Source organism: Bombina bombina, chromosome 2, assembly GCF_027579735.1.
Source record: "Bombina bombina isolate aBomBom1 chromosome 2, aBomBom1.pri, whole genome shotgun sequence".
In the NCBI taxonomy this organism is placed as follows: Eukaryota; Metazoa; Chordata; class Amphibia; order Anura; family Bombinatoridae; genus Bombina; species Bombina bombina.
Window position 1 is genome coordinate 1,401,395,786 of NC_069500.1, and position 27,212 is coordinate 1,401,422,997.

Here is a 27,212-nt window from a genome sequence, read left to right on the forward strand (position 1 = left end):
AGACATCCTAAAACTTGATATTAAGAATAAATCAAATCTCAGTAAACATGAACAATGGGCACTCAATGATATTCAATCATGGCAGGACGTCATAGTTAAACCGTCGGATAAGGGCGGAAACATTGTCCTTTGGCCAAAAGACATGTACATAATTGAGTCTGTAAGGATTTAGTAGAGAGTGAGGATGGATCACAACTGCAGAGTATGTAAAATAAATGATTTGTATCACTTTTGGCAAATGGACTATTGAACAGCATAGACCAAGCTGCTTTCAGTGAAGTTGTTATTCTCAAGTAATTGAATTGCAGATCAGAAACTTGTCTGGCAACGAATGATGTAAATCACATATGCTGTTGAACGTCACAGCAATAGTATAGACATAAACAAAGGCTGGATCAGAAGAAATATAAAAAATAAATCAATTTCTTAGTAGCAATCTTTAGAGTTCAGCTAGCTCCCAGTACGATAAATCTTGATAAAGAAAAGCAGAGTTCCAGAAAGCAGGTAGTGTTGCTATTAGTGCTGGAGTAAGATATAACAGTTCAGTGTGAAGTGTAACTCTCAGTTTTAGACACTGTTAGTTAGTTTGTCACAGAACGGTATACACATGTGCTGATAGTCTTGCGGTCAGTAGAGTAGCAGGGAAAAGCAAAGTTCAAGGTTTATTTGTACAGCACAGCTTAAAGTAACTACAGTGCTTACCCCCAGTCACCGGATGGTGTGTAATAGAAGCGGAATTAACTCTGAGATGTCCTTGTACTTAGTCCGTGGGAGGTTGTTTGTAGAAGAGTTGCGCTGTGTTGCAGTGGAAGAGAGGTTGAAGTCCGGTGTGTGAGAAACGCTTCAGTGGCTCAGATGAGATAGCAACTCAGAGGGAGATGGCAACAAACACACTGCAGTATGAAATAAGTCTCTGTTGTAGCGTGCACGCTAAAAAGAAAAACTCGCCTCTGTAAAACTTTCTGTAGGCAAAATGAGCATATGAACCGGCAGAAAAAAATAAGTAATCCCAAGGTAATAGCTGATTCAGTAATTGGAAGAAAAGCAGACTGGTTTGTTTTCAGAAAAAACACACAGCAAGTGGAAAACAGACACGCTTCAGAGCTAGTCTAGAAACTTAATAATTAAGCACCTGTCTGCAGTCAGCTGATGCCTTAAGTACAGGTAAGGCTGAAGTCAGGTGAATGGGAAAGGCATAGGTAAAACATGGAGCGGAATCCATACATAAGGTGAATGGGAAAGGCATAGGTAAAACATGAAGCAGAATCCTTACATACGCCCCCCTTCAAGCAAGCCGATCCTCGGCTTGATGTTTAGGTCTAAGGGGATATCGTCTGTGGAAACGAGAGATGAGTCTAGGTGCATCTATATTGGTATAAGGCTCCCAAGTGTCATCATCAGGTGAGTAGCCTTTCCATCTGACCAGATATTGTAAGACACCTTTATGCCGTCTGGAATCCAGGAGGTCTTGAATTTCATAAGTGTCCGGATCTAGGGGTACAGGTACAGGTGGTAAAATGGTTTTCACTGAAGGATCATCTGAAGCTGGTTTAAGAAGGGACACATGAAAAGTAGGATGGATGGGTATAGAACTAGGAAGGTCCAGAGTAACTGCATTTGGGTTAACAACGTGAGTGATAGTGAACGGTCCGATATATAATCCTGCTAGTTTTTTACTGGGAACAGGGATTTTGATGTTTTTTGTCGAAAGCCAAACTTTATCGCCTATGGCATAAGATGGTGATGGTCGTCTGCGTAAGTCGTAGTATTTCTTCTGTGAGGTCTGAGCCTGTTGAATATTTGTTTTTAGGAAGTGGAAGTTTTCAGCGAGCTTCTGTAGTAGATCATCTACAGAAGGAGAATTTGGGTTATCCGTTTGTTCCAGGGAGAAATGAAGATGAAAAGCATAGTTTGCAAAGAAGGGTGAAACTTTGGTGGATGAATTAACCGAGTTATTGTAGGCAAATTCGGCCAGATATAGGTATTGTGACCATTCATTTTGCTGATAAGAGCAATAACAGCGTAGATACTGCTCTAGCCATTGATTTAATTTCTCTGTTTGGCCATTTGTTTGTGGATGGAAGGCAGTACTTAGGCGATGATCAATTTTCAGTTGAGCAGAAAGACTTTTCCAGAACAGTTGTTATGATGGAAGGAATTCCGTGGTATCTGACAATCGAATTTAAGAAGAGTTGTGCTGTCTCACTGGAAGTGGGAAGTTTGTTAAAAGGGATAAAATGAGCCATTTTGGTCAGGATGTCTGTGACAACTAGAATGGTGTTGAAACCTGAACTCACAGGTAATTCAACTATGAAGTCCATGCCGAGATGTAACCAAGGTCTATCAGGTATTTGAATTGGAAGAAGATGTCCATATGGCTTGGCCCTTTCCTTTTTGGAAGTAATGCAGATGGAGCAGTTTGAGATATAGTTTTTCACAGATGTTTCCAAATTTGGCCACCAGTAGGATCTGCTGAGAAGTTCCTTTGTTTTCATAATACCTGGATGTCCAAGGAGAGGTGGATCATGATGTTCTTTAATTAGAGCAGGTCTAAGAATCTTGGGGACATACAAGAGAGTCCCATGATAGTAGAGGTTGCTTCTACGAGATAGTCGGAGTTGAGGTAGCTGAGGATCTGACCGTAAAGCTGTTTGAAGTTGCGTCTTGAAAGTGGACAGTAGACCCAAAAATCTATCTGGGGGAATGATAGAAGTAGATTCCTGAGTGTTTGGAGGTCTAGGGTCTTTCCTAGAAAGTGCGTCCGCCTTTCCATTTTTAGAGCCGGGCCTGTAGATGATTTGATAGTTAAACCTGCTGAAGTATAGGCTCCATCTTACCTGTCGACTAGAGAGAGTTTTATTCCTCTGTAGGAACTCGAGATTACGGTGATCCGTGTAGATGATTATTGGTAAGACGGTGCCCTCCAGGAGATGCCTCCAATGTTCAAAGGCACGTTTTATCGCCAGGAATTGCTTTTCTCCAACAGCATAGTTCATCTCAGGTGCAGAAAGAATTTTGGAATAGAAAGCTACTGGATGTAGTGGTTGGGATATACTGCGTCTTTGCGAGAGGACAGCTCCAAGGGCATAATCGGAGGAATCCACCTCCAAAATGAATTGGAGAGAAGGGTCAGGAAATTGAAGTATTGGAGCTGAGCAGAAGGAGTTTTTTAATGAGTTGAAAGCTTCAGTTGCCTTGGAGTTCCAGGTGAAAGGTGTACTGGAACTGGTGAGTACAGTGAGAGGTTTAGCAATTTGAGAGAAATTTTTAATAAACTTTCTATAATAGTTGCTAAACCCGAGGAAACGTTGTAGTTCCTTCCTATTTTTTGGTTGTGGCCAGTTTTTTACTGAATCGACTTTGTTAGCCTGCATTTGGATACCTTTTGGGCCAATGGAGTACCCCAAAAAATCTATTTCCTTGGTGTGGAATACACACTTTTCTAGCTTTGCATATAGCCTATGAACTTGGAGCCTGGAAAGTATCCAACTAACATGTTTAACATGTTCTTCAAGCGTTTTTGAGTACACTAGAATGTCGTCCAGGTATACGACCACACAAGTATCAAGAAGATCGTGAAATATATCGTTAATAAAATACTGGAATGTGGCCGGGGCGTTAGTTAACCCGAACGGCATTACCAGGTACTCAAACAGGCCATATCTTGTCCTAAAAGCGGTCAACCACTCATCCCCTTCTCTTATGCGGACAAGGTTATAAGCCCCTCTTAGATCTAATTTGGTGAAGATTTTGGCATGTTGGAGGCGTTCAATGAGTTCGGGGATGAGTGGTAGGGGATACCTGTTTTTTATCGTAATTTTATTGAGTTCCCTGAAGTCGATGATTGGTCGAAGGGAGTTATCTTTGTTTCTTACAAAGAAGAACCCGGCTGCTGCTGGAGAGACTGAAGGACGTATAAAACCTTTTTTTAAGTTTTCTTCTAAATACGTCTTTAAATGATCAAGCTCGGGTTGGCAAAGAGGGTAGAGATGACCGTAGGGAGGAGTGGTACCAGGTTTGAGGTCGATCGGACAATCATACGACCGATGAGGAGGTAGAGTATCAGCTTCCTTCTTACTGAATACGTCTGCAAACTTCTCATATACTTTAGGTATGTGTGGAGTTTCTGTCAAATGGAAGAGAACAGAATGATTTAGACAGGTTTGCTGGCAATATGGTGAATCAAATTTTACTTCCAAAGAACTCCAATTGATCACAGGTTCGTGTAAACGAAGCCATTGCAACCCTAGTACAATGGGGAATAGAGGAGAGGTAATAACATCAAAGGTGATGTATTCCTGATGTGAACCTAGGGTGTATACCAGAATGGGAATTGTATGCTGAGTAATAGGACCAGAAGAAATTTCAGACCCATCTACAACCCGTATAGAGACAGGAGACAATTTAGTGATGAGAGGTATTTTATTTTTTTCAACAATAGCTTTATCTATGTAATTCCCTTGGGCTCCTGTGTCAATTATAGCTTCTTTCGTCATGCGATTGCTGTCCCACTGTAAAGAGAGGGTTAAAGTACAGTGAATTGGTTTATCATGTTCAATCATTGAAGTCAAATGTAAGAGAGATTTACTATTTTTATTTTTACGCAGGGAGGGGCATTCGCGGATAGGATGGTTTGGACTTCCACAATACATACACAGTCCTTTTGATTTTCTTCTAAACCTTTCTTCAGAGGTCAATGGACCCCTCATAAAGCCTATATCCATAGGTTCAGGCACACTTGATGAAGAAGCAGTTGGAGGAGGATGGAATGATCTCTTGTAAGAAGAATCCCCAATTTGACGCTCTGACTTCCTTTCGCGAAGCCTTCTATCTATTTGCATTGAGAGCTTCATGAGGCCGTCTAAGGAGTCAGGGAGATCAGTTCGGGCTAGCTCATCTTTAACTGCTTCCGAGAGTCCTAGGCGAAATTGGTTTCTTAAGGCAATCACGTTCCATTGGGAGTCAATGGCATGTTGTTTAAACTCCGTTATATAAACTTCAACAGGACGGTTGCCTTGCTTTAGTTTCCGCATCTTGCTTTCTGCAGTCAATTGTAAATTTGAGTCTGAATAAAGTTCATCCATGACTGCTAGAAAAGACTGTAGGGATGATAGAATAGGATCGTTGGTTTCAAAGAGCGTGTCTGCCCAGATTCGGGGTTCACCCCGTAGATAGGTAATCATTGTGAGCACTTTAATCTTATCATTAGGATATGTGAGTGGCTTAAGGTTGAAAGTGAGGAGGCAGGCATTCCTATATTGGCGATAGAGACTCCTATCACCATTGAACAAATCAGGTGCTGCAATCTGTGGTTCCACAATAGATTCAGCAGCTTTTGCTTTGGGAGGAGTTGTCTCTCTTATAACCTTAGTTAAAGTCTCATTTTCAACCTTTAGATCTCTAAGGCCTTGACTGAGTTCATCTACTCTTTTAGACAGGTTGTAAACGAATTGGGGCAATTCTGCTGGATCCATATTTTTTAAGGCTTAATTATTCTGTAAGGATTTAGTAGAGAGTGAGGATGGATCACAACTGCAGAGTATGTAAAATAAATGATTTGTATCACTTTTGGCAAATGGACTATTGAACAGCATAGACCAAGCTGCTTTCAGTGAAGTTGTTATTCTCAAGTAATTGAATTGCAGATCAGAAACTTGTCTGGCAACGAATGATGTAAATCACATATGCTGTTGAACGTCACAGCAATAGTATAGACATAAACAAAGGCTGGATCAGAAGAAATATAAAAAATAAATCAATTTCTTAGTAGCAATCTTTAGAGTTCAGCTAGCTCCCAGTACGATAAATCTTGATAAAGAAAAGCAGAGTTCCAGAAAGCAGGTAGTGTTGCTATTAGTGCTGGAGTAAGATATAACAGTTCAGTGTGAAGTGTAACTCTCAGTTTTAGACACTGTTAGTTAGTTTGTCACAGAACGGTATACACATGTGCTGATAGTCTTGCGGTCAGTAGAGTAGCAGGGAAAAGCAAAGTTCAAGGTTTATTTGTACAGCACAGCTTAAAGTAACTACAGTGCTTACCCCCAGTCACCGGATGGTGTGTAATAGAAGCGGAATTAACTCTGAGATGTCCTTGTACTTAATCCGTGGGAGGTTGTTTGTAGAAGAGTTGCGCTGTGTTGCAGTGGAAGAGAGGTTGAAGTCCGGTGTGTGAGAAACGCTTCAGTGGCTCAGATGAGATAGCAACTCAGAGGGAGACGGCAGCAAACACACTGCAGTATGAAATAAGTCTCTGTTGTAACGTGCACGCTAAAAAGAAAAACTCGCCTCTGTAAAACTTTCTGTAGGCAAAATGAGCATATGAACCGGCAGAAAAAAATAAGTAATCCCAAGGTAGTAGCTGATTCAGTAATTGGAAGAAAAGCAGACTGGTTTGTTTTCAGAAAAAACACACAGCAAGTGGAAAACAGACACGCTTCAGAGCTAGTCTAGAAACTTAATAATTAAGCACCTGTCTGCAGTCAGCTGATGCCTTAAGTACAGGTAAGGCTGAAGTCAGGTGAATGGGAAAGGCATAGGTAAAACATGGAGCGGAATCCATACATAAGGTGAATGGGAAAGGCATAGGTAAAACATGAAGCGGAATCCTTACAGAGTCGCTCAGACAACTGGGGGATATCAAATGTTACAAGCACCTCTTTGGAGATCCGACCGCAGATTTTTTGGCCAAATATATGAATATAATTGAAATGGCTAAAAATGACAACCTGATAAACAGCAACTCTATACCTCCTCCCAAAGATTCACAAAAATAAAAGTATACCATCAGGGAGACCAATTGTCTCTGGCATTGGGAGCTTGAGTGAGCAAGCTTCAAGATATATAGACTTCAGACTCAGAGAAATTGTTCTAACACTACCGTCCTATGGTAGAGACACAATGGACGTTTTGAGAAAAATTGATGGTATAATCCTCGATGAGGAGACAATCTTTGCTACTTGTGACATCGAATCTCTATATACGTCAATCGATCATAAATGGGGATGCCATGCAATTGAATACTTCCTTAAAATGGAAGGCTCTGAAAATACAGAAAAGAACAACTTTATTTTAAGCCTGCTCAGATTTGTCCTCAGCCACAACTTCTTTGTTTTTAATGACAAATTCTACCTCCAAGTCAGGGGCACGGCAATGGGCACAGCATGTGCCCCCACGTACGCCAACCTGTACTTAGGATGGTGGGAAAGGGAAATTGTTTTTGGAGACGGAATGCTGAAATATGCTGAACACATTTTATTGTGGTTGAGGTACATTGATGATGTCTTTATTTTGTGGAGAGGGGACATTAACACTTTCAAAACATTCATTGGTGAGTTAAACACCAATTATATGAATCTAAAATTAACATATGAGATCAACTATGATAGAGTAACCTTTCTGGACTTGAGTATCTCTAGAGATATGTTTAATAAGATCCAAACAGACTTATACAGAAAAGAGACGGCCACCAACTCTATTCTCAGATTTGAGAGTGGACATCATGATTCCACTAAAAAAGTGATTCCATATGGCGAATTCTTACGCCTAAGGCGTAACTGCTCGGAAATCACAAAATTTAAGGAACAAGCCCGAGACCTTAATTTGAGACTCAAAGAGAGAGGCTACCCCAATTTGGTACTAAAGAAAGCATACCATAGATCACTACATACAACAAGATCAGACCTCTTAGTACCTAAAACAAAAGAAAATGTTGACCAAAAAGTCAGGTTTGTGACTACTTATAATGACTCGCACAAGGAAATTTTAAGAATACTAAACCAACATATCCATATACTCCAGACAGATGAAGATCTAGCGAGGAAAGTAGGAGACAGGATACAAGTCTCGTGGAGACGAGCGCCTACAATCAAAGATAAAGTTGTCAAGAGTCACTTCGTTAAGAATACTAACAAAAGAAAAGATAATCTGAAGGGTACATACCCATGTGGAACATGCAAGTTCTGCCCATATATGTAAAGTAAAACAGATGGAGATCTTCCCCAAGGGGATTATACGTATGAACGATTTCTATAACTGCAGAACCAGAAATATCATATACTGTTTACAATGTGTTTGCAACAAAAGATATGTGGGTATGTCAACCAGAGAACTAAGAACAAGACTGGGGGAACACATTGGCAATATTCGGAATGCCGAGAAGGATCTGGAGAATGGAAAGAAAATTACATCAGTGGCCAAACATTTTCTGGATAAACACAAAGGAAAACCTGACCTCACATGCTGGATCCTACAGAGAATCAGACCGGGAATCAGAGGAGGGAACATTGAAACAACTCTCCTAAAAGAGGAAACTAAAAGGATTTTCAGACTCCAGACCATGGCACCTAAAGGACTTAACGAACAACTATCTTTTAGTTCCTTCTTATGACATTATTAGACCCACTACCTGTGCAATTATGTATATAGAGATGTAGGCAACTACAATACATATCTCAGATATTTTTAATATGGCCCAATAATACATATTACAAACATAAACAACAATGCTGAATCAAGAACAATCACATAACCCTATATGTGGATGGTTACATGATCTTTTCTGACCAAACGGGAGTGAAAAGCAGAATATATATAAGACACATAATATGTGGAAACTTATATAATAATAAATATACATTCAAAATGATAATGAATAGATTTACTCTATATGCATGATACCCGAGAATAAATGCATTTTATTCTACAAATATCTAATATTATCCATACCCAACTCCATATAAATGACATAATACTGCAAAGATTGAATTATTATTTTGAATAAAAATTACTCAGGGGCAACCTTAACCTTTGACATCTCACAAGTATGGAGTAATTATGTATATATATATATACAAAAAATATTTAGACCTCAAGGTGTCATTACACAGTCATTAAGTAATAGTATTTATTCTTGTAATAATTTTTGCTATTTATTAAGGTATTATAGGCGTGGATATATATAAAGGACATGCAACTATCAAGATATAGGGGCCCTTACTCTGATAAACTCTACATTAATGAGATTAATCTTTATTTACAGATCAGTTCTACACAAAGATCAGGACTTATGCAACACTTAAATGCCATAATTACTCTCAATAACAATAGTGCAAATCTGACATATGTTTATTTGTCCAAGTAAGCGGAAAGTAATTAGGACTTGACATTTACATGTATAAGTACCCTTGTAGGTTTGTAATATGGATGGCATTAAGTTATCCTATATCTGTGATTAAATAACATCGCCTTTACCCCTCTCTTGAGAGGTCATCACACATGTAAAAGTACGTTAACAACCGTCAAACTAATACAATACATATTGTTTAGGAACGTTGCAGATATCTAGATATGACATACTATATCTCTAAACATTTGTGGAACTCATGTATATATATTTTTAAAAAAACTCTCACAATGGTATCTGAATTGTACGATCACTATATGTGACACTGCGCTCTGAGTGTATTTATTTACACATCCGGGGAATTGCAGGCTATTGGTGAGCTAACACACACACCCACCTCTATCAGAACCTGTTAGCTTACACAGAACTGGATGATGTCATCCTGCACCGCGATTGGTTACTCGCGCCCATGTGATTTACACACCCCCTTTATGATTGGTCCGCTTGGCCATAAATCAGAAGGCACAAAGTCCATTCGGCGCCTTTGACAAAGCAGTAGGCGAAACGCGTGTCAGGCGTTTGCTCTGCTTCTCTAAACATGCTTAATTGTTGTGAATAATAGATTTAATTTAAATTGTTGGCCGATCTCAGAACCTTTAGTTTAAAAACTTAGCGGGTTTTTAGTGGGGTACTTCTCTCAATATAATTATGATGCTATGATAGTTATCTCCGGGTTAAATTTAAACTATTGAGACCAGTAAGGGAGCAGTTTTGTGGCGTGTCCACATTGCTCTCACGGATAATACCTTAAAGCCTTTTTTCTGATATGCAGTAACCAAATACATATGTATCAAACCCCACACTACCCATCACCAAGTTTTTGAGCCAATTTATACAACCATAAAAGTAACACTATTTAGGGATCTTTTTCCCTGTATTTGACTATGAGAAGCAACACACATTTTTTACTCTAATCCTGTGTTCTTGGGTACCACTGTACTAATGACGTTAACACACAGTATGGGGTATTGAGTAAATTAAATACGATTAGTAGGTGAGGTAATTGCCTAACTTAAGACTAATAATTGTGGAACCACATATGTTTAATACGCTGCTAAGTCTAAGCTAACTTATTTGTACCTTTTTTGGGGGAATCCTGTGATGTCTTCCAGGCAACCCCCCTTTTTCGATAATTGCTATATCCAAGCTTAGCACAGCTTTTTGAATGAAATTGTTGCTACACTACCTCACCATATGATTCTGTAAATCACATATACAACTATGTTAAACCCTATTTAACCCTGCGTGGACCAGGACACAGTATTTTTATAACTAAATAATTTTCTTTATTTTAAAATCTTTTTCTATTTACTGATGATGATTTGGATCATCATTAAGGGTATATGTCATTTATTTGACTGAACATAATCACACTAATAATAGAACAATCTATATATGTACTATACAGTTTATACTGTACCCAATAATAGACAAAGAGCTGTCGCTATGCTTTTGTAGGTGACAACTTAGAAAACATTGGATTGTAGTTTTGTATTATAGTTACACCAATATACCCTAAAATTGTATGTTCTAAATCATGCACACATTTTTGGGGGTTTTATGTCCCTTTAATAAATGAGTGCTCCAAGTTGATTGCAAGCATATTGTGGTGGCACTACTTTTTAAAAAGAAAGAAAATATATACTGAGATTAAACAAATCATTTAACAAGACATCACTTGTGTTTTCTAATAATATAATTTGTTTAAATTAATGAATAGCTTCTTGATAGATTTTGAATGAAACGCCAAGGGAAGTTATTAAGCATTATTTTTTTTGGGGGGGGAACACCCTACAGAGCTGATGGCACGTAAGGAAGGCCCCCTGGGTAAAGCAAAGCTTCAGGTGTTTCATGGGTGGGGCCCGGACGGGCAGAAGGAGATTAGAGAGTAGTCGTTTAGCGGAGTTGTTTGTGTTATGGGCGGAGTTTTGTACGCTCACAGACTCGCCACTGGAAAAGACTAAAACATGTTTTTCTTAAGAGTAAGTGACCATTTTTTTATTTGTTTTTGCATCACGCTCAGACCTATGAGAAAACACTTTGTTCCATCCACTCATGTGCCCTGCAGGATTATTTAACAAAGCAAAGATTAGGAAATGAAATAAAGATTAAGAAATGCATACAGCAAACTAAATTAAATATGAAATAGAATACTGAGTGAGGATTTGATTCTTTAGACATTATATTTTGTATTTATAGAAAAATTAGAAGGGAAAACACATTTAAATATATAAAGTATGACCTTATCTAACATGTTAAAATGAAATAATCTTATATTTTACTTTCTATATTAACGTTTGTCAGTATTCTTGCATTCTAATCCAGAAATATAGTGAATACTTCTAATGAATCTACTGAGTATGGGATTTGAACTCTTATGAAGAAACATTTCTTTTAAAAAAAATACTTATAGTAGGCTAGGCAGATAGCTCAGCATGCTATGGCACTGTTACTGAGCTCTGTAGTGACCCAAAGGTTGCAGGTTCGATCCCCGGTGAGGTCCACTTAGCCTTTCATTCTTCCAAGGTCGATAAAATGAGCAGCGCCTTGAGACCTTTACAGGTGATTGGCTGCGCTTTACAAGTACCCCATACATAGTAAAATTCTCTTATGTTCTAGAGCATTTTATTTTTGCGCTACTGAGCCATTATAAATAAAATCAAAAGTGTAGAGAAAGAAATGCTGTATTGAAAATGCACAGCAAAATTTAAATTAACATTATTCAATAAAATACAAGGGGCGCGATCCGATATAGATCGCAGTTTGCGGCGCAAGCGAGGGAACCGGCGTCGCCCCCAGGTTCAGCTCGCAACTCGAGCTATCCCATATAAGTCGCCGTCAGATGCTAACGTGCCGTAAGTCTGACAAACCAGCGATGTCCAGAAATCTGCGCAAGTACAAATTTCTGGTGTCGCCAGTGACTTGCGGCACGTTAGAAACTGCCGGCGCCTATAAAACCTGACTAAAGTCTAAAACACCCGCACTGTCTAACACGCCTCCCTAACATAGCCCGACAAGTCTAACACGCCTCCCTAACAAAGCCCGACACGTCTAACCCTCTATCCGCTATCCCCCCTCACTATCCTAACAATAAAAAAGCTATTAACCCCTAAACCGTCGCTCCCGTACCCCGCCGCCAGCTATATTATATCTATAACCCCCTAAAGTGAGCCCCTAACACCGCCGCCATCTATATTAAAATTATTAACCCCTAATAAAAGCCCCTTACACCGCTGCCATCTCTATTAAAATGATTAACCCCTTATTTAATCTACCTACCCCGCCGCCAGCTATATTATCTATATTAACCCTAAGTATATTATAGTTAATATAGGTATTACATTATATATATTAACTATATTAACCCTAATTATATTAGGGTTAATATAGTTACTATAGTATTTATATTAACTATATTAACTCTATCTAACCCTAACACCCCTAACTAAATTTATATTAAATTAATCTAATTCATTTATAAACTAAAATATTCCTATTTAAATCTAAATACTTACCTATAAAATAAACCCTAAGATAGCTACAATATAATTAATAATTACATTGTAGCTATGTTAGGGTTAATATTTATTTTACAGGTAAATTGTTAATTATTTTAAGTAGGTATAATAGCTATTAAATAGTTATTAACTATTTAATATCTACCTAGTTAAAATAATTACCCAATTACCTGTAAAATAAATCCTAACCTAAGTTACAAATACACCTACACTATCAATAAATTAAATAAACTACAAACATCTATCTAAAAATACAATTAAATTAACTAAACTAAATTACAAAAAAAAACAAACACTAAATTACAAAAAATAAAAAAAGATTACAAGATTTTTAAGCTAATTACACCTATTCTAAGCCCCCTAATAAAATAATAAACCCCCAAAATAAAAAAAATTCCCTGCCCTATTCTAAATTAAACAAATTTCAAAGCTCTTTACCTTACCAGCCCTTAAAAGGGCCTTTTGTGGGGCATGCCCCAAAGAATTCAGCTCTTTTGCATACAAATACAATACCCCCCCCCCCATTACAACCCACTACCCACATACCCCTATTCAAAAACCACCCAAACCCCCCTTAAAAAAGCCTAACACTACCCCCCTGAAGATCTCCCTACCTTGTCTTCACCACACCGGGCCGAACTCCTGATCCGATCCGGGCGATGTCTTCCTCCAAGCGGCAAAGAAGAATTCTTCCTCCGGCGACGTCTTCCTCCAAGCGGCAGCAAAGTCTTCATTCTTCCGGCGGCATCTTCAATCTTCTTTCTTCGCTCCGCCGCCGCGGAGCATCCATCCCGGACGACTACTGAACTTGGAATGAGGTACCTTTAAATGACGTCATCCAAGATGGCGTCCGCCGAATTCCGATTGGCTGATAGGATTCTATCAGCCAATCGGAATTAAGTTAGAAAAATCTGATTGGCTGATTGAATCAGCCAATCAGATTCAAGTTCAATCCGATTGGCTGATCCAATCAGCCAATCAGATTGAGCTCGCATTCTATTGGCTGATCGGAACAGCCAATAGAATGCAAGCTCAATCTGATTGGCTGATTGGATGCCTCCGGAAGAATGAAGACTTTGCTGCCGCTTGGAGGAAGACGTTGCCGGAGGAAGAATTCTTCTTTGCCGCTTGGAGGAAGACATCGCCCGGATCGGATCAGGAGTTCGGCCCGGTGTGGTGAAGACTTTTTAAGGGGGGTTTGGGTGGTTTTAGAATAGGGGTATGTGGGTGGTGGGTTGTAATGGGGGGGGGTATTGTATTTGTATGCAAAAGAGCTGAATTCTTTGGGGCATGCCCCACAAAAGGCCCTTTTAAGGGCTGGTAAGGTAAAGAGCTTTGAAATTTGTTTAATTTAGAATAGGGCAGGGAATTTTTTTTATTTTGGGGGTTTATTATTTTATTAGGGGGCTTAGAATAGGTGTAATTAGCTTAAAAATCTTGTAATCTTTTTTTATTTTTTGTAATTTAGTGTTTGTTTTTTTTTGTAATTTAGTTTAGTTAATTTAATTGTATTTTTAGATAGATGTTTGTAGTTTATTTAATTTATTGATAGTGTAGGTGTATTTGTAACTTAGGTTAGGATTTATTTTACAGGTAATTGGGTAATTATTTTAACTAGGTAGATATTAAATAGTTAATAACTATTTAATAGCTATTATACCTACTTAAAATAATTAACAATTTACCTGTAAAATAAATATTAACCCTAACATAGCTACAATGTAATTATTAATTATATTGTAGCTATCTTAGGGTTTATTTTATAGGTAAGTATTTAGATTTAAATAGGAATATTTTAGTTTATAAATGAATTAGATTAATTTAATATAAATTTAGTTAGGGGTGTTAGGGTTAGATAGAGTTAATATAGTTAATATAAATACTATAGTAACTATATTAACTATATTAACCCTAATATAATTAGGGTTAATATAGTTAATATATATAATGTAATACCTATATTAACTATAATATACTTAGGGTTAATATAGATAATATAGCTGGCGGCGGGGTAGGTAGATTAAATAAGGGGTTAATCATTTTAATAGAGATGGCGGCGGTGTAAGGGGCTTACATTAGGGGTTAATAATATTAATATAGCTGGCGGAGGTATAGGGGGATTAGAATAGGGGTTAATAATTTTTATATAGGTGGCGGTGGTGTAAGGGGTCAGATTAGGGGATAGATAAGGTAGATGACAGCGGTGTAAGGGGTTCTAATTAGGGGATAGATAAGGTAGATGGCGGCGGTTTTAGGGGCTCACAGTAGGGGGTTAGTTTATGTAGATGGCGGCGGGGTCCGGGAGCGGCGGTTTAGGGGTTAATAACTTTATTAGGGATTTCGGGGGGGGGGGGGGATCGCGGTTGACAGGTAGATAGACATTGCGCATGCGTTAGGTGTTAGGTTTATTTTAGCAGATCGCGGTTGACAGGGAGATAGACATTGCGCATGCGTTAGGTGTTAGGTTTATTTTAGAAGATCGCGGTTGACAGGGATATAGACATTGCGCATGCGTTAGGTGTTAGGTTTATTTTAGCAGATCGCGGTTGACAGGGAGATAGACATTGCGCATGCGTTAGGTGTTAGGTTTATTTTAGAAGATCGCGGTTGACAGGGAGATAGACATTGCGCATGCGTTAGGTGTTAGGTTTATTTAGCAGCTAGTTTAGGGAGTTACGGGGCTCCAATAGTCAGCGTAAGGCTTCTTACGGCTGCTTTTTGTGGCGAGGTAAAAATGGAGTAAGTTTTCTCCATTTTCGCCACGTAAGTCCTTATGCTGTATATTGGATACCAAACTGCGCTGGTTTGGTATACCTGCCTATAGCCCAAAAAACTACGGGCGACGGCAGAAATATACGCGCGTAACTTCTAGGTTACGCCGTATATGTGATACCAAACCCGCGCAAATATTGGCGTCGCCGGCTTTTGCGGGCGACGATTTTTATCGGATGGACCCCTTAAAGTGCACAGTGAAAAATGTATTTAATGTACACAATAAAAAATTATTTTAAAACACGTGATTTCAAAATACAAAATTCAAACTGTAACAAGAGTACAACATTCAAAGTGTAAATTTTTTTCATATCGGAAGCCTTGGCAAGTGGGCAAGTCTGAAGTTCTCTCACAGGTCTCAATGTATTTTCTAGGATCTCAATCCTTTTTTTCTCACAGAATGTAACCTGGCAAGTTTGTATCTAAATACTCACTAGACTTATTATACTGATAGAAAAACATGTGTGATAACCTAGCAAATGCAAGGTAAAATACACTGAAAATTGGTATTTTTATGGCTTTAAAGTTGGTGGGAGTGGGGTGTTAGAAAAATAAACGTCACTGAAAACCCACACACACATATATATATATATATATATATATATATATATATATATATATATATATATATATATATATATATAAGGAATATATTTAAATATATTTTAATAAAATGTAATATGGGTAGGCTTGATGTGTCTTTTTGGTTCTTATCTACCGTCAAATTCTATGTTTTTACAAAATATTTTAAGAGATTAATTATAATCAGAACATTTCCAACGGAAAAACAAGTGGAGAGAAGAATGAAGACTTTGCTGCCGCTTGGAGGAAGACGTCGCCGGAGGAAGAATTCTTCTTTGCCGCTTGGAGGAAGACATCGCCCGGATCGGATCAGGAGTTCGGCCCGGTGTGGTGAAGACTTTTTAAGGGGGGTTTGGGTGGTTTTAGAATAGGGGTATGTGGGTGGTGGGTTGTAATGGGGGGGGGGTATTGTATTTGTATGCAAAAGAGCTGAATTCTTTGGGGCATGCCCCACAAAAGGCCCTTTTAAGGGCTGGTAAGGTAAAGAGCTTTGAAATTTGTTTAATTTAGAATAGGGCAGGGAATTTTTTTTATTTTGGGGGTTTATTATTTTATTAGGGGGCTTAGAATAGGTGTAATTAGCTTAAAAATCTTGTAATCTTTTTTTATTTTTTGTAATTTAGTGTTTGTTTTTTTTTGTAATTTAGTTTAGTTAATTTAATTGTATTTTTAGATAGATGTTTGTAGTTTATTTAATTTATTGATAGTGTAGGTGTATTTGTAACTTAGGTTAGGATTTATTTTACAGGTAATTGGGTAATTATTTTAACTAGGTAGATATTAAATAGTTAATAACTATTTAATAGCTATTATACCTACTTAAAATAATTAACAATTTACCTGTAAAATAAATATTAACCCTAACATAGCTACAATGTAATTATTAATTATATTGTAGCTATCGTAGGGTTTATTTTATAGGTAAGTATTTAGATTTAAATAGGAATATTTTAGTTTATAAATGAATTAGATTAATTTAATATAAATTTAGTTAGGGGTGTTAGGGTTAGATAGAGTTAATATAGTTAATATAAATACTATAGTAACTATATTAACTATATTAACCCTAATATAATTAGGGTTAATATAGTTAATATATATAATGTAATACCTATATTAACTATAATATACTTAGGGTTAATATAGATAATATAGCTGGCGGCGGGGTAGGTAGATTAAATAAGGGGTTAATCATTTTAATAGAGATGGCGGCGGTGTAAGGGGCTTACATTAGGGGTTAATAATATTAATATAGCTGGCGGAGGTATAGGGGGATTAGAATAGGGGTTAATAATTTTTATATAGGTGGCGGCGGTGTAAGGGGTCAGATTAGGGGATAGATAAGGTAGATGACAGCGGTGTAAGGGGTTCTAATTAGGGGATAGATAAGGTAGATGGCGGCGGTTTTAGGGGCTCACAGTAGGGGGTTAGTTTATGTAGATGGCGGCGGGGTCCGGGAGCGGCGGTTTAGGGGTTAATAACTTTATTAGGGATTTCGGGGGGGGGGGATCGCGGTTGACAGGTAGATAGACATTGCGCATGCGTTAGGTGTTAGGTTTATTTTAGCAGATCGCGGTTGACAGGGAGATAGACATTGCGCATGCGTTAGGTGTTAGGTTTATTTTAGAAGATCGCGGTTGACAGGGATATAGACATTGCGCATGCGTTAGGTGTTAGGTTTATTTTAGCAGATCGCGGTTGACAGGGAGATAGACATTGCGCATGCGTTAGGTGTTAGGTTTATTTTAGAAGATCGCGGTTGACAGGGAGATAGACATTGCTCATGCGTTAGGTGTTAGGTTTATTTAGCAGCTAGTTTAGGGAGTTACGGGGCTCCAATAGTCAGCGTAAGGCTTCTTACGGCTGCTTTTTGTGGCGAGGTAAAAATGGAGTAAGTTTTCTCCATTTTCGCCACGTAAGTCCTTATGCTGTATATTGGATACCAAACTGCGCTGGTTTGGTATACCTGCCTATAGCCCAAAAAACTACGGGCGACGGCAGAAATATACGCGCGTAACTTCTAGGTTACGCCGTATATGTGATACCAAACCTGCGCAAATATTGGCGTCGCCGGCTTTTGCGGGCGACGATTTTTATCGGATGGACCCCTTAAAGTGCACAGTGAAAAATGTATTTAATGTACACAATAAAAAATTATTTTAAAACACGTGATTTCAAAATACAAAATTCAAACTGTAACAAGAGTACAACATTCAAAGTGTAAATTTTTTTCATATCGGAAGCCTTGGCAAGTGGGCAAGTCTGAAGTTCTCTCACAGGTCTCAATGTATTTTCTAGGATCTCAATCCTTTTTTTCTCACAGAATGTAACCTGGCAAGTTTGTATCTAAATACTCACTAGACTTATTATACTGATAGAAAAACATGTGTGATAACCTAGCAAATGCAAGGTAAAATACACTGAAAATTGGTATTTTTATGGCTTTAAAGTTGGTGGGAGTGGGGTGTTAGAAAAATAAACGTCACTGAAAACCCACACACACACATATATATATATATATATATATATATATATATATATATATATATATATATATATATATATATATATATATAAGGAATATATTTAAATATATTTTAATAAAATGTAATATGGGTAGGCTTGATGTGTCTTTTTGGTTCTTATCTACCGTCAAATTCTATGTTTTTACAAAATATTTTAAGAGATTAATTATAATCAGAACATTTCCAACGGAAAAACAAGTGGAGAGAAGAACAATAGAGAGAAAGGTACAAATAAATAAAATAAAATAATTCATTTTCAAGTATTTATTGTCTTTTGGACTTTTGCAATGATTTGCATTATTATTTGAAAAGGTGATTGTCATCCCTTCCCTATACATTGGCAACTACTCTCATTACCTAGAGAGCCTACTTTACCATTTAAATTATTCATATTAAACAACATCTTCTGAATGTGATTTTCTTCTAACTTGTATATTGATATTTTATTTTTATTTTTTTTAGATAAGAAACTAATTGGATTCCAGATATTTGCCTGGGCGGCTATTATTGTCATTTCCATCCTTTTTTTTGTTGTATGTACCCTGATTTACATAATTAAGTAAGTGGTCTTACATACTTTGAAGCCTAGGTATCTTATTACACAGGTCCATGAGTTAGATGCTTTATGGACATGATCAAATGTGTAACATTTAAAAAAGGTTATTGGTTACAAATTAACGTTATGGACTCAAGGGATCTATTCAAATGTATTAGAAGAGCTTTGAGTGGTACAAGATGTTTGCAAAGGAGGGAGGTGGCAGGATAGTTAATGTTGAGGGGAATTTTTGTAAACTATTATAGTTAATTGGAATTGTGAGAGGTCATAGTTAGGGTTAATTATGGTGGGAACATTTGGAAAGTGCATTCTGTTTTGTGCTATGAAGGAGATTGTGATTCAGTTTATATAGAGTTGAAGGGAGATTGGAGCAGCTATAAGGGTTTAATGGGTTGTGGGGAGGTTGTGGGTAGGGTTAACATAATAGGATGAATCAGGTGAGCAATGGCTAAAGTTCATCAGTAGTGGAAGAGAGTGTCATGTTCATGAGAACAGGTTCAGGGGTTTGGAGCTCTAAAAGGGTCCAGACGAATAGACTTATTAGTAGAACTACCCCTTTAGTCATACTTGAACAAATAGGTGGACAAAGCAAGTTTTATTGTACAGGAACTGGAGACTTGGATATTGGAAGCAGGAATGGACAGAAGTAACGACCACACAGGAACTGGAATCAGGAGAAGATCCCCCTCTAGGACCAGAAACAGAAGTACACCAGTGCTTGGAAGATGCCCTCTGTAGGGCCTGGGTACTGAAGCTGGTCTTGCAGGTGACCCCTGCAGCACTTGATGCTGAAATGGAATACCAGTGATTGGCAGGTGCCCTCTGCAGTACTTGGGTACAGGATACCAGTGCTTTGCAGGCACCGCCTGCAGGACTTGGTGCTGAAGCATGATACTGGTGCTTGGCAGGTGTCCTATGCAGGACTTGGTTACAGGAGCAGGATATCAGAGCTATTAGAGCTGCGCATCTTCACCTGTCTCACGATTCGATTCGATTACGATTATCATCGTAACGATTCGATACGATTCGATTCTACGATGCATCGCGATGCATCACGATTACTGCACTATTTCTGCCCAATTTTTAAATTTTTCAGAAAAAAAAATTCAAGAAGTCAAAGTATTGAAATAAACTCTTTTTTTATTTTATTAGCTCAAAAAAGGACACTCTTCCTGTGGCAAAGTCTGAACACAGCAGACAACAACAGTTTATAGAACAGTAAATACTAAATGGCAATTGTTGTATTGGTTTGGAAACAATATTATGGCATCAAACTGTAGTTACAGAGTACGTAGTGTAAAAAGTGCAGTGCTCACAGTGTACTTCTTCAGTAAAAGAAAATATTTAAATGTATATATTATATATTAGTAAGTAGTACACTATACACTTGTAAAGAAACATGAACAACAAATAAATGTCTAACCTATCTATGTTGGTTTTAATTTAATTTCTTTACTTACTTAGTAATAATAATATAATAGACATTAAATTAAAACCCAAATAGATAGGTTAAGCTTAAGTTACCACCATAATACCTTATTTGTGTGAAAATTGTCCTCAGAAAACAAAACATAAATCCCTTATAGGTACAAAATTACAGGTGCAGTCCACTGTGCCTTCATGACTGTCAATTTGTGGCAAACAAACATCACGTGAAGAATCTGGAACACAACACACAGCACAGAGTGTGCACACAACACACATGTGATTGTGACATATACAATTAGTTTACACAGTTACAGACTTACAATAGTACTAGAGAGAGAGACATTTAAAACAAGTAGCATTGAACTGAACTACTATAACTACAGTTTCTTCTTGATGATTATATTATCTTTATGGGATCACAAATATAATTAGTTAGTTATTAGTTACTGTTAAAGCAGTACTACACACAACTGAATAGTGACTGAGTCTGTCACTGAACAGTACACAGCAGTCACACACAAACAAACAATACATAAAAAAGGACACAGACATCAAGGAGTAAATCATGGTGAAGAAAGGGTGGCACGCCACTCACCTGAGGTGTGTGTGCTTTATTTTTGTATTGTGCTGTTGTGTGTGGCACTGTGTGTGTGCTGTACTGTCTGTAGTGTACAGTATATTTGTGATCCAATAAAGATTTACTCAAGGTTTACTCAAGGCTTTTCCTTCCCCTATAGTGGGGTTTGGCTTCAGTCTCACTCTCTGCATAGTGCACTCATAGACAGTTAGACAGTCACACTCACTAGACACTCAGACACTAGAGACACAGTGGGACACACACACAAACAAAAACATTCAATGGCACCACAGTCAGCCACAGTCACACTCACACTCATAGACACTTAGACAGTGACACTGGGACAGACACACAATCACATACAAACAAAAAAATTCAAAGGCAGTTAATACACTCATCTCACACACACTCATAGAGAATGAGATACATACAAACTTTTCAAACTGGCACTCACTCACTCACAGACACACTCACACACTCATAAAGAGACAGTTAGACACTGCAGTACACACATTGTTATTGTTAACTGGTTGGTTATATTCGGTTAACCCCTACAGATCTGCCTGGGAGTGGGTGGGATGGCATTTGGGATTGGGATCATAAACAAAAACATATGATATCTTTCTTAAAGGGTCTATTTAAAATAGACAATTTTTTAGTGTGAATGAATAATATTAATAATCCCTTATGCAGTGTGCACTATGCACTCACTGCATTGCAAACAATACAGGGGTGTGCTGTAACAATAGCACAACATCTACAAAACAGAGCACTTCCTGATTGGCAAACATCACAGTAACACTAGAAGTAGTAATAGACATTATACAAGAAGTAGCATTGAACTACTAGATTTACTAACTTTGATTATCAATATCTTTATGGGATCACAAATATATTGTTACACAACACACACACAGTCACAGTCACACACAGTCAAACAATACCAAAAAAAACACACATCATAAAAAGAGTGAATCATGGTGAAGGGTGACACTGACTGACACGCACACATGAGGTGTGTGCAGTTGTGTGTTGTTTCTTTTGTATTGTGTGTGTGTGTGTGTGACTGTGACAGAGTGACGTGGTCGGTCGTGTCGTGTAGTGTACTAGTATATTTTGTGATCCAACAAAGATTTACTCAAGGTTTTAAGCTTCATTTTTCAAAAAGCTATAAGCTATATAACAGTAACAAATATAAAATAACTTAACAGTAGTCTGCACTGGGCAGTGGGGCACACAGCACTTTCTTCTGGATGTGCCAAAAAACATTAAATATTAATATTATAAACCTGAATCACTACTCAGAATTATGGAATATGTAGGTTTTTCTGTAAGAACACTAGTTGATCCACATGCTCTGGTTTGAGGGTGCTTCTTTTAGCCGTTACCACATCTCCTGCAGTGGAGAAAACCCGCTCTGCAGACACGCTTGTACCTGGGATACACAAGTATCGCTTTGACAAATGAGAGAGGAGGGGAAATATGACCTCATGTACATGCCACCATTTCAAAGGGTCTTCAGTGAGAGGCAGAGATGGGGCTTTACAATATTTCTCTATTTCCTCTTCAGCCTTGGCATAGGGGGTCTTGGGTTCTATTGTACCTTCAGTGTCAGTGAAAGACTGTCCCAGCAAAGTCATGAGAAGCGATGTGGACTTTCTTTTGGGAGGAGAAGGGTTATCCTCCTCGATGGCTGATTCTTCTTCCAGAGTTTCTTTTCCCTCAGGCAGTGGCACTTCATCCACGTTTGTCCTCCTAGATGTAACTGTACTAGTACACTCAATCTGTGTTTGAACAAAAGAATAGAAAAAATAGCATTCATTATTACCTCGAGCAGCCAGCCAGCTAATGCTATGTGTGTGCTCAGAGAGACAGTAATGCATAAATAAATGCATACAACAGCTCACATCTATTCAAGAAACATGATGCAATTAAAATTACCTCCAAGGATGCAGCCTCCTCAGTCACTCCTCTGTATATCTCCAATCTCTCCTCCTCTGTGAGAATAAAAGGCAGTCCCTTAAAACGAGGATCCAGGGCAGAGGCTGTATAAAGTATCTTCTTCTCTGCCTCACTGCTGTACCTCTTCAGGAGATCTGTTTTGATGGCATTCTTGATCTCATGGATCATGGGTGTGTCTCCCATGGTGTCTGTCATGTTCTGGAGCAGTTGTGCATTTAGAGGGGCAATGAGAGAAACAGTTGGATTGCGCTCTTCTGACATCAGTGTGGTTGCATCTTTCATTGGCTTTAATGCACTCACAGCATCCTCTGCATTTGACACATCTGTTTCGTTGAGAGTGCAGAGATCTGACTCACTTTTTCTGACTTCTGGAGACAACAATGTGGCACAGATTGCAGGTTGCTGTTCTAGGAACCTCTCGACCATGTCATATGAGCTGTTCCACCTTGTTGTCACATCAGTTATTAGCTTATGATTCTTCAGGCCAAGACATTTCTGTTTTTCTTTCAGACAGTGGTTTGCTGTAGTGCTGCGGTGAAAAAATGTTGATATTCGTCGCACTCTGCCTAAAAGCCTGGAGAGCGTGGCCACTTTCAGCGCCCGCTGGGATGCGAGATTCAGTGTATGGGCGAAGCATTTTACATGAGGGAATTTTCCAACTTGAGCAGCAACAATCATGTTCGAAGCATTGTCGGTCACAAGCACTACAGATTTATCGGACAGCTGCCATTCTTCCACGACACGAGACAGTAGCTCCGCCAGATGAGAACCCGTGTGAGACTCATAAACTGCTCTCGTTTGCAGCACATGCGACAAGATCTTCCAGTCCTTGCTAATGTAATGTGCAGTTACTGTTACATAAGACTCCGTCGTGACTGAAGTCCATGAATCACACGTTAGTGCGACTCGACTGGCTTGGCTCATTGATGCAATTACCTGAGCTTTTGTTTCTTGGTAGAGTGCAGGTATAACGTTTTCTGTTAAGTGATTGCGTGACGGGATCTTATAACGTGGCTCTAGTGTCTTCAACAGGTTGCGAAACCCAAGGTTTTCCACAACAGAGTAAGGCCGTAGGTCCTTCGCTATGAAAGTTGCCACAGCTTTGGTTATTCTCTTCCCTTTTTCAGAGTTGGGTGGCAAAGTTGACAGCATTGCATCAATTCTTGGCTGATGAGCTTCAGCTAGTCTTGTTATTTCCTTGGCAGTGGCACTGGCGACAGCGGCAGGGGTTAGCATCTCAGAGTGAAAACGTCTAACGTGATTTCTCAAGTTAGTAGTATTCCCTAGGTATTTAATTTTTGTGTGACAGGCTTTACAAACCGCGTGTGTCTTGTCCAATTCGTGCTTTCCAGTATGTTCATAAAATCCAAAATGTGCCCAGATGCTTGCTTTTAAAATGCTAGGTGCATTTTTTATCTCTCTATCTTTTTTGTCTCCCTCTGTCATTTTAGCATGACATGTACATATGTGACGGATGATGTTGTTGTCAACGTCAAACTCTGTCAGTGTTAAAAAAAAAAGAAAATACACTAAGTTCCAGTTGTCAAAATGTCAAGCCGCAAATGTAAAATCAACAAGTACTAGTAACTTCAACTACTTTGCCAATGCCATACATTTTGCGAACATAAATTTTAAAACAAATTGCATTGTGATAATTGCAGGGGACATCACTCACTCACTGACACAGTTACTGTAATATATTACACACTTAAAGGTGCAAAAAACCAAACATTTACTTTCATGATTCAGATAGAGAATACCATTTTAAATAAACATCATAACTAACTCTTCTATTATTTAATTTGCTTCATACTTCTCAGATATCGTTTGTTGATGACATATTAGCAATGCATTGCGCACAGCACACACATTACTTACTAAAAAGTATATAATACTTTGTGCACAAGGAGGAGGCTATGCATTTCAACAAAGGATAAGCAAATTATATAATAGGGAAAGTTGTTTAAAATTGCATGCACTTTCTTGAATTAATATATTATTAAAATATTAGAACTTCAGACCAGGCCATCCATCCATGTGAAAAACATGTAGATAATAGATACAGATTAGACTAATAGAGACATTATTAGACAATAATAGTATACTATATTTATTTATAATACATTTTTTATATATGCAATATTATTCAATAATGCAGCAATTAATTATGCAGCAGCCTGAGCCTCAGTCAGCTCAGCATACTACGTTAAGTAAATAAGGCAAGTATTTAATTGTTACCCCTTATTGTGTAATAAATGTGATTGTGTACCCCTTATTGATTTGCTCTTTAAGTAAGTTAATAATTAGTTTACCTATTGGCAAATGGCAAGTAGTAGGCAGTTGAGGCAATAGGCAGGCATGGCAATGGCAATTATGGCATGGCATTGGCAAAATGTACAACGTTTTGGTAACTATTAACTAAACAAACAGTTAGTTAGTCTAATTCTCACCATAGGTCTCCTCCTCTGTCTCCCACAAAATAAAAATGAGCCCGCCGTGTAGCTGTAGTATACCGCCGTGTACCATCATCAATCTCAGGCAACAAACTCCTGCTTTGCTGCTTTGCTCCTACTGCGTAACTTCGGCACTTCAAGAGACCGCCCATGAGCGCCCATGTTGCTTTATTGGGTGACGTGACGTCAGTGACGTCAAAACGATGTACCTCGCACTTTCGCGCACTTTCTTTTACGTTTCCTGGAGGCTGGTCACGTGGGTAACGTTAATCGATTATCGCGTCTCAGCGCATCGATGCAGAATCGTTTCATGCCGCATCGCGATGCATCGTCAAAACGATTATTTTTGACAGGCCTAAGAGCTATAGGATGGTAACACAGGATAACAGGTAGCTGAGACAGGCAGGTAACAAGAGAGTAGTCAGAAGTCTAGCCAAGTCAGTAACCAGATAGCAGTCCAATCAGACATCAAACACTGGAGTATCTGGAAGAGTAGTCAGAAGTCTAGCCAAGGTCAGAGTACCAGATAAGCAGTCCTATTCTTCGTAGCACAAAAAGAGTTAGGAGACAAGCCAGATACAGGAACCAAGAAAATCACTGAACAACAGAAATGCAGGTTCAGGACAGAGGCAGAATCAAAGCTGGTAAACCACAATGTCAGGACATGTAGTGGTCTGTGAGGCTGCCTTATATATAGCAGTGCTGATTGGGACGCAGTTGGAGTAAGAGAGCTAACCAGTGCAGATAGCAGTACAGAAAAACTTCCAGTCTGTGCCAGAGCCCTCCAGTGGCACAGAGACAAAGCAACTGGAGAATCAGCAGCAGAGGTCTCAGGTTTGATCCTGGGTACAGCTGTGACAGAGAGTGAGTGAGCAATAGTAGCTAGGTGGGGTTTAACTCAATATCATTGCAGGAGATTTTTTCATCCTCCTATTTCCTAAAGGATTTTTATTTTAGCTAAAAATGACCAAATAACTACTTTTGTCACATCAAGAAAAGAGTCTGGAAGATACTGCGATAAATAGCAGTCACTTTTTCTAGCAGCTTATACAGGTTTTAACTTGTTTTCAAGATGAACTGAACTATAAGATATTGTGCATACATAGAGCACAAGAAAACTCAGCATTAAACGCAATGAGGCAGATTGCAAGTAGCGTGCTATTTAGCACTTTCGCTCGCACGCAAACTCTGCCAGAAGTAAACTTTTAAAGTGTGCAGATTAGCATATGTATTAGTGTAAATTAAAGTAATGGTAATCTCTCCCCTTTTTAAAATCAGATCCGGAATGTTAGTGATATTTTAGGTGGAGTTTAATTAATCAGTTATAATGAAGATGCACTATAACTATAACTATACCCGCACTCCACCGCCCACTTCAAAAGTCAATTTTCTGTGAGCCAACGGTTTTAATTGTTGACCAATCAACGCTCTCCCCATATGTCACTTTTGTTGTAGCTATAGAACTGATTGGACAACAATTCAAAATTTACTTTTGAAGTGGGTGGCGGAGCGCAGGGCATCATTGTTAAACTCCATCTAAAATATCATTAACATTCCAGATCTGATTCTAAAAAAGGGAGAGTTTACCATCACTTTAAAAGTAAATGGTTTGTGCAAGAATAAAACTCAACGAGCGCTACCTTCAGGACTTCGGAAAG

At 38.3% G+C, this 27,212-nt stretch overlaps 1 protein-coding gene across 1 annotated transcript in view; it reads left to right on the forward strand.

The window, feature by feature from the left end:
• The window catches only part of SIGLEC1 (sialic acid binding Ig like lectin 1), a 220,220-nt gene that overhangs the window by 187,261 nt on the left and 5,747 nt on the right, over positions 1–27,212 (forward strand). Inside the window, exon 20 of the mRNA XM_053704329.1 lies at positions 19,041–19,137. Within this exon, the coding sequence (XP_053560304.1) occupies positions 19,041–19,137 (97 nt within the window). The remainder of the gene's footprint in view (positions 1–19,040; positions 19,138–27,212) is intronic.